General features: G+C 33.0%; 1 protein-coding gene across 1 annotated transcript; it reads right to left on the bottom strand.

The window, feature by feature from the left end:
- Positions 1-5,649: 5,649 nt before the first annotated feature.
- On the bottom strand, positions 5,650-9,362 carry LOC111059893 (shematrin-like protein 1). The gene is made up of 2 exons (XM_039438422.1): positions 9,210-9,362; positions 5,650-6,117 (listed from the first exon to the last, which is right to left on the bottom strand). The coding sequence occupies exons 1-2, from the start codon at positions 9,228-9,230 to the stop codon at positions 5,752-5,754; spliced, it is 387 nt and encodes a 128-aa protein (XP_039294356.1). The 5' UTR covers positions 9,231-9,362; the 3' UTR covers positions 5,650-5,751.

Raw genomic sequence — 9,362 nt, forward strand, 5'->3', positions numbered from 1 at the left:
TCTTATTGTGTATACTTTAAGGAATAAACTTTATTCTATTCAATTCTATTTTAGAAAAATGCAAAATTGTATCTTTGCGAAAAAACTCATTTTTGATTGCAGTATTTTTAGAACATTCTTCATCAAATTTATTATTGAAATAACCATGTATGATATCTTTCATCATTTTAACATTATTTATTTTAAGAAAATCAAAAAACCGCAGTTTCCATGAAGTGTAAGAATTTCTCTAGAATTTTCTATGATTTGAAGTCTGTAGTTGATATTGAAAGTTTCAAAACTTACTGGCATTCTGCCAAAAGAATTGAAGAACCAAATTAATACATTCATTTCTTAGTGACTGGCGCGTTTATTCTCTGTAAAAATAGTTAAGGACTGAAAATGTTGTGAAGTGAACAACAACAAGACTAAACCTATTTCGGACTATGTGTAACCTCATCTAAATTTGGGAGAGGAATAGCACAAGGTTACCTCATTTTTTCTCTCCCTATCATTTTGATGATGTACTTATTGCATCAATCAATCAATAAAGAGTATTCAAATAGACGGAGTTCCTTGCTTTTGGTTTGTATAACCGCCCAATTGATTGGTTACAATAAGCGAGGTAGGTAAGGAACTCAGTTTATTTGAATTAAACGCGCTGGTCACCAAGAAATGAATGTAGTTGATTCTTTGATTATTCTTTTCGCTAAATGCCAGTAAGTTTTAAAACTTTAAAATGTACGGTACTAACAGACTTTAAATCATAGAGGATTCTAGAGAGATGCTTATACTCCATGGAAATTGTGTTTTTTTTCTTGAACCAATTGTAGTTCTGATAGGTGTTGTAGCCCACTTATTTCATAATCAGAAAATTGCAGAATTTGCACTTACAATAGTTTACCTCTGAGGTACAGAATTGCGATAAAGTAACCTGAGTCTCACTTTTCAGTAGGCCTATCCCAATCCACAATATTTAATTTATTCAAAAATTACAATAAAATTTTCAATTTGTATGCATTTTCATGATTGTGTATATCTACAGAGTGCTTCCGAACTCCCTTTTAATTTTGTAGGGCATTCTTCCTGGGTTCGAAAAATAGGGAATCAGTTGTTGGCTGAAGAATTAACTTCTGCGATCTCTGGTGGCGGAATTTTCTCAAAAGAGATTCATATATCTTCTCCATTGAAGTGCTAGCGTATAAAATTTTATTTCTTGAATAACAAAAAAGAAACTGTGAATTAACAAGAAAATACAAAAATAACTTTGTTAGTAAATCTGATTGATTTATTTCAAATAGATTGACACCTCATTTTTTAAGATTGAAAGAGTACCTATTTTATGTGATTTGGTAGCTTTAATGATACGGTGACTAAAAACATCAGGATGGTAAATATTTGATGAAAAGAATATTTCCTTTCACGTGGTGTGCCACAGGGTTTATTGTTTGGCCCATTACTCCTTCTTGTAGGTAGCAATAAATGATTTGCACAACTACTTTGTCTAGATCTACACTTACTGATTGCTTAATATATGGTGAATTTGAAATTTAAATAGTAATATGAAAATTTGATAAAATAAAATTTGAAATTTATAACCCAGGCGCCACGTTAATTATTAGGGAACGACCCTCGAAATTTGAATAAACAACTACCACAGCATAACTCTTTAGCAGAGACATGAATTCATTTGAACTATATAAAAAACAATGTACATTACTTTATTACTTTTAATAAAGACGCAGTCCAGCAATCAATGAATGTAGAACTACACATCTTTCCCAACTATATTGCTTCACTCCATGATTGAAACAATAAAGAAAGGAGGGGATCTAATGATACTTGTGAAATAACAACACAAGGCAATTTTGAATCATTAGATAAATATAATGAAAATAAGCAAAAGGCAAATGAAATTGACACTTTACAAAGAAACAAATGAGATTTTCAATGTTGGTTAAATATATCAAATGTCCTTTGGAATTTTAGTAATAAGTCTATTGAGCAGAACACCGAAATATGAAATATGATTTTACCGTTTATGAAATATAATAATAATGTTTATTGAGAGTCTCTATATTCAAATAGGATAATGCACAATAATACTACGAATCACAAAACCTAAACCCTATTAAAACAACAATAATACAAGAAAATAACCAGTGTGGCAAACAAACAACAACTTAAAATTACACTAACCTTATATGTTGTATACCCCGCGGACCATGGCCTTTTCGCGCACTTTTAAACTGCTCACTTTACATTACAAATTATGAATTTTAATTATTTTTCTTCAATGGTGGTTTTGATGTGATGGTGTTGATGTGGTGGTGGTTTTCCGGAAACAGGACTCCATTTCAGCCCCTAGGGCTGCGGGCTGCACGCTGCTCACTCCTCAGACATGTTACTCTAGCCGTGGTTCACCGAAAAGTGTCCTCGTGTTCCCAACTCCACGTGCTCGCCAACCCCCGAACCATTGTTCCTCCTTGGATCACTGCCCCAGTTGGTGCTGCCCCCTATCTGATGGCACTCCACTCACGCCTGGCGTCTGGCTGCCACCCTTTTGTCACTGGTCAGCGTCGGTTATTTCACCGTTAGACTTTTGACCATCATTGTTTCAACCTCTACCCCTCTTTGCCATAAGCTGGTTCCTTTTGTACGTTTTGAGGCAGAAAGTTGCAAGTCGAAAACTGTCTTGGCCTGGCTTGTAGCTGTAGAAAACCAAGGCCTGAGATGATTGTTACACTATCTAGATGGAAATGTGCTGTTCTATGCGGATGACACTTCCTTGTTATCTGAAAATAAGAGTGTCACCCAGGCTAAAGCATTGTCTATCTATTGAGAAGGCTGATGTCTGACAGGCCTATTTTGCTTTTCTCATTCGAGAATGAGTCATGATTTGAAATTGTGGGGTCATTCATCTAGCACTTCTGAAGAGCTGTCAATTCAGAAGAGAGCGGTCCGGGTGATTCCTGGGGCGGGCTATCTCGATCACTGTACGCCACTCATTCCCAAAAATGGCATTGTATCCGTCTTTATAAATAGTAGTTCTGTGAACAGTAGACCTCACGCAGTATTCTCGTCCACAAGTACCTGATGTAACTTGTTTTAAATGTTAACAGACTCAGTTCACGATTGAATTTGTATTCCATATGATATATTTCATCCAGTTCCGTGATAATCTTTCTATCTGATTAAAATTAATTTTCTACAATAAAAAATGTTATAATTTCTCCAGCATTATTTAGTTCATTTGTTGATTTCTAATCACTTATTAGATTAGGTTTTTTGAAGGTGAGAATATTGATACTAATGGACACGCATAATAATACCATGACTGCAAAACAAAATGTTGAAACCGAAGACCTTAAAGCTGCGATTAGACCAAAGTTATTAACAAAATGTTAATAACTCAATCCTTATAGATTATTTTATATTAGATTGAACATAACTTATCATACACATGATGAAGATGTGTGTTTGTCAATTTCCGTTCAATCTAATTGAATCTATAAGGATTAAGTTATAAACATTTTGTTAATAACAGAATGTTAACATTTTGTTAACATTTATTACAACTACACTTATCATTTATCACATATATTTAAACACATGTGTTTATAAAAACATTTAACAAAATGTTAATAACTTTGGTGTGAACCCAGCTTAAAGATGCATACCTCTTTGATTGAAACTATAGACCTTATACAAATAGGTACAGTAAAACACTGGCTTCCACACATCTGTGTAATCACTTGTATGCTGATTTATGATGAATAATTATTCTAAATTCTGATTTTTACTCTAATATTGGCGTATGAAGGAGGCTCCTTTTTCCTTTTATATTATCCTTGAAATGCAAAATTTCCAAAAACCTTGTATATACGTCGACGCGTAATTTAAAAAGGAACATACCTGTCAAATTTCATGAAAATCTATTACCCTACCGCGTTTCTCCGTAAATGCGCAACATATAAACATTTAAACATTCAAACATTCAAACATTAAGAGAAATGCCAAACCGTCAACTTGAATCTTAGACCTCACTTCGTTCGGTCAATGAATTCATCTACCAATGTGTGAAAGCGCTAGATATCCTATTAGATACAAGATAGGCTACTGAAAAATATTGACATTCACAGTCACTCCACAAGAAACCGTGAGAGTATAGGCTATATTATATTCCAAGATGCAGACTTGAAAAATCAAAGTGAAGCTACCCTGTGACAAGCTACAAATTCCTTAGCTTGCTACCAACTCAAGTTAGATCTTAGCCAAATAAACGTTTCCTCCAAGTACTCAGATCCTAGCTGATTGTGAATCCATTTTATTCAGTGGAGGAGCTCATTACTGCTGATCACAACACCATAGTCAATTTAATGTGAGTTTTTGTCTACTTAAAATAATACTCTAGTAGGCTACAGGAGACCACTAAATTATCTGATTTAATTGTAAATTTTTCGTGATTCCAATGCAACTTATCTGTTTATTTATTATTGTATTTGTTGTGACTATGTAATTTATTGTATGTTTCTCCAATGTGACATGGCTATATGTAAATTCTATGTTCAACTGGCCCAATAAAATCGTGGAACTTGAAAATATAACAGTTCTAATAACAGGCAGGGAATGCACAAACAATAATCACAGGATCACTGGAGAGAATCCAATGTATAAACAGTTACCTACTTGGTTTGGCGGCTATGTGAGTAGATTATAAGGCTGTTCGCTACACTTTCTTAATTTTTAATTGGATAATCTTTTTCAATATAACTGTTAAGATCATTATAATAGTGAGAGAAAGGTATTAAAAGATATAAGATACAGCGCAGCAGGCGCTCAGGTTTTCCTTGCCGGCTGTGCCAACAAGTAATATTTATTTTGTTCTATTGTAAAAAACTTAAATTATTCGAATTGTATTGTATAATTTAAATTATAGTAAGTTTTATAATGTAATTTTGTTTTTGGCAAATAAATTATTATTATTATATAAAGAAGATGTTATAAAATATTAAGTAAAGATATTATAAGAGTGAGAAAAAGTGGCAACTGAAATTTTTAAGTGGTTTAATATACGAGTTATGGGTTGTTGAAAGTGCTAACTCCGTTTTCTTTCCAGATCATAAACGGTTTTGAAATTTCAATTGGAGTTTTTTTAATACATTCAGTATATCATTGGCTTTGTTCCAATAATATGCGTTTTTTTCGTGATTTATGCCAAAATAAACAAGTTATCGAATTTATAAAAAATGTTACTTTTTTATTTATGAACGATAGGGGGAAATATGTTTTAGTTTGGACAGATACGTTTTTTTTTTATTTTCAAAAGAAGTTCTGTTAACATAGTCAAAACCATTTAAGATCTGGAAAGAAAACGGAGTTAGCACTTCAACGACTCATAACTAGCTTATTAGACCACTTAAAAATTTCAGTTGCCACTTTTTCTCACTCTTATAATGATCTCAACAATTATATTGAAAAAGATTATCCAATTAGTACACCGAACAGCCTTGAGTACTGTACTTTCAGACAGTTTGGCAATGATATTAATTTGGATTTGTTTCATACAAGGTGATAATACCCTAGAATATTGGTAGGTAGTTCGGAAAAACTCTGTGTAAGTAGGTATGGTCAATAATCAAAAGAATTAAATAAATGAAAAGTCAGTTATTTATCTCATTTCAATATTTATTCAGCAAAGTGCTAATTAATCACTGGTTGACACAAGAAATTCAAGATTATTCACCAGCATGACCTTGGAGTACCAATTCTTCAGTACCTACCATATCCATACCCAAGCCCACCACACCCTGATGGGTATCCGCCATAATAGCTATAGGGGGGGTATGCACCATATCCGCCATAATAACCACCATATGGGTATCCGTTATAATAGCTATAGGGGTATGCACCATATCCGCCATAATAACCACCATATGGGTATCCGTAATAGGATGAATATCCTCCATAATAGGGGTATCCATAGGAGTATCCATAGGGGGATCCATAATAACCATAGTATCCATTATAACCATAGGGGGATCCATATCTATTTCCATAGACGTCTACTCCACCCACATAGACTGCATCACATTGCTTCGTGGAAAAGATAGCTGCTAATGCCAAGACGGCAAGTACCTATAGCAGGACAAAAAAGAGATCATGTAAAATTCTCAAAGCATTCAATTGGCAGCAACTAGATGTAAACATAATATGTTGACCAGATAATGGGTTCATATATTCGGAACATGTTGTGAGTGAACAATTTCAAAACAGGTTACTTAGATTTATATTTTTATTTACATTCAACATTAGCCCTAACGAAAATAAAACATCATGCTCACATAATTATTATATGGATAAGAGAAAATATTTGCAACTTGAACTGAACTTATTCATCAGTATTTTCTGCCAAAGTGGGAGTGGAGTATGCTCACGTGCACCGTGAGGGTCTTTTCTTAGAACTTGACAAACTGAAAACTTGACCGGGTGGAATCTTGAAGACGAGTTTGAAGCAGGCCTAATCATCCTCGGTTAATTAAGAATCGATATGCAAAATTTCAAGTTAATTTTAGTTTAGTAGTAGACGTGATGATGAGTCAAACATAATTTTCCTGTCCCGTACGTGTATAAGCCAGTTCTTTCCTTTATTATAGTGTAGATGAATATTACACTTTGACATAAGTTGAGACTTTTAGCTTTCTGGGGCCTGTTGCATGAAAAATTACAAATTAATAATATCATAGTTGTCAATTTGTTAAGGAAGTAGAACATTACAAAAATATTAGATTGTATTTTCTCAAGCAACAGAGCCCAGAAGATAAAATATTTACTATCCAAAAAATATTGTGTGGAATTATGGTCTCCTTATAAATATACCTATTTATAATGAGACAGCCAACACTGCATGGATGGTGTTCTCAAATTGTTCTCAAATATTCAACCATATCGGCTCATTTGAAGCCAAAGTCCCAAGTTGGAGTATTGTGCACACTGCAGCATATTAGATTGTAATCTAGTCTAAGTGAATGAGAATCTCTGAAAATAATTGATAAAATAAAATCGTAATCCTATTTAATATAAGCCAAAATTTAATACAAGATTAGGAAATTGAAGAAGTTTTGGGCAATAGCCTGTTTTTTCTTTCCCGAGTACTGTATTGTTTACTCCAGCATCCAATAAATAAATAAATAAATATTGAATCATCCTACCACAAACATTTTAAAACAGCTTATTACTCTGTTGTATATCCATACTTTTTCACTGTTAAAATTAAACTTGAATTTTTAAAAACACTTTTGAAGTGAAAATACACTTACTTTTGTAAGACAAAATTAGGAAATTGAAGAAGTTTGGGCAACAGCCTGTTTTTTCTTTTCCGACTACTGTATTGTTTACTCCAGCATCCAATAAATAAATAAATAATATTGAATCATCCTACCACAAACATTTTAAAACAGCTTATTACTCTGTTGTATATCCATACTTTTTCACTGTTAAATTGAACTTGGATTTTAAAAAACACTTTTGAAGTGAAAATACACTTACTTTTGTAAGACAAAATTAGGAAATTGAAGAAGTTTGGGCAACAGCCTGTTTTTTCTTTTCCGACTACTGTATTGTTTACTCCAGCATCCAATAAATAAATAAATAAATATTGAATCATCCTACCACAAACATTTTAAAACAGCTTATTACTCTGTTGTATATCCATACTTTTTCACTGTTAAATTGAACTTGGATTTTAAAAAACACTTTGAAGTGAAAATACACTTACTTTTGTAGTGACGATCGTTTCGACCTGTTGTTGGTCATCATTAAACTGTGTCATCAGACACAGTCTGATGTATTTTCACTTCGAAAGTGTTTTTTAAAATTCAAGTTTAACAGCTTATTGTTTGGATTAGGTCGATTGTATTATCTCCAGCATTACCCTTCCTTTGTATGTATGCTTTTCTTCTTCTGCTTCTGCTTCAATCGTCCGATTGATTGGCAGCTTTTCATCTTTGTCTGTCCAGAGCCAGCTGTTTTAGTTGGGCTTTTTATAAATGCTTTTCTATAGATCAATAATTGATATTATTTTGTTGAATATAAAACTATAGATATGCTAAAACTAAGATCATGGCTAAGAAAATGCTGAAACAGTAGGCTACATCTATCATGATAGTAGGTAACTTCAAAAAAGGAAAGAAAACAGTTTTTAAAATTGATAAAATGTACTCATTAAAATTTAAAGCCCTACAATCATGTGAGTTGAAGAAAATTGATTCTTGTATATTGATAACTCTCTGCTTGTCAGTATGAAAAGTTTGAGAGTCGTTTTGCGTATATTTCGCAGTTTGAGATAGATCAATCAATAAATCATCTATTATTTCAAGAGTATAAGGAAAGTTGATACCTATTGAATATATAATTTTTCTATCTCTTTTCTGTATAGGGCTACTTTTTATAGAAATAGAAAGAAAAATAGAAATCTCAGCACCCTTTATGAATTATTTAATCACAACATGTTTAGGACATTGTTGCCATTTTCAAGTGATCAATGAAAATGGCATCAATGTCCGACACATGTTATGATTAAATAATTCATAGAGGGTACGGTACCAAGTTTTCTATTCTTCTATCTATAGCATTTTACCTATGACAATGAATTATCAAGGGAACCTAGTTAAAATTTTGAAAAAATCAGCAAGTTTTTCAATGGGCACATTTTCAAATTATTGAGAGGTTAATAATAATAATACTGAGATTGATACCCACATAAGCTCTCAGGCTTGTGCCTGGGTAATGAGTGAGAGGAATGATGATGGGAGATGACGGCTACTTCTTAAGTAGTCGGGACTGACGGCTTATCGTCTCCTCCGAAAGACGGGGTGGCCGTATCTATGTGATTGTGCTGTGGTCAAAAAACTTTTGCCCCGGTCGAGATTCGAACTTTGATTAGACCGGATTATTAGACCAGAATAAGATTATTAGACCGGCGCGTTATCTCTTACTTCAACTAGCCACCCAAGTTTTATATTCAAAAGAGTTATCTATCTAGATAAGTACCCTACCTAAAAACTATCTGAAGTAGACTATCTAATGTGAAACAGTTATATCAAAAACTGTAGAATTGCGTGATACCACTGTATTATTGGAGTAATGTAGACTATATCATTATTTTATAAAGTAATGTACGGTATATAAATAATGTAATGTAATGTGATTTAAGTAAGTAATGTACTCACCAAGGAAAGTTTGCAACTCATCTTGAATACAGGCTGAGCTTGAGATCACAGATCTACGATGAAACCGCTGCTGGATTGCTTGTAGGAAAGCTGTATGATGAAATGTGAAACTTGCATCCCTATAAATACTGGTACAAGCCACCGTATCTAATA

The sequence above is a fragment of the Nilaparvata lugens genome, chromosome 11, assembly GCF_014356525.2.
Source record: "Nilaparvata lugens isolate BPH chromosome 11, ASM1435652v1, whole genome shotgun sequence".
Classification (NCBI taxonomy): domain Eukaryota; kingdom Metazoa; phylum Arthropoda; class Insecta; order Hemiptera; family Delphacidae; genus Nilaparvata; species Nilaparvata lugens.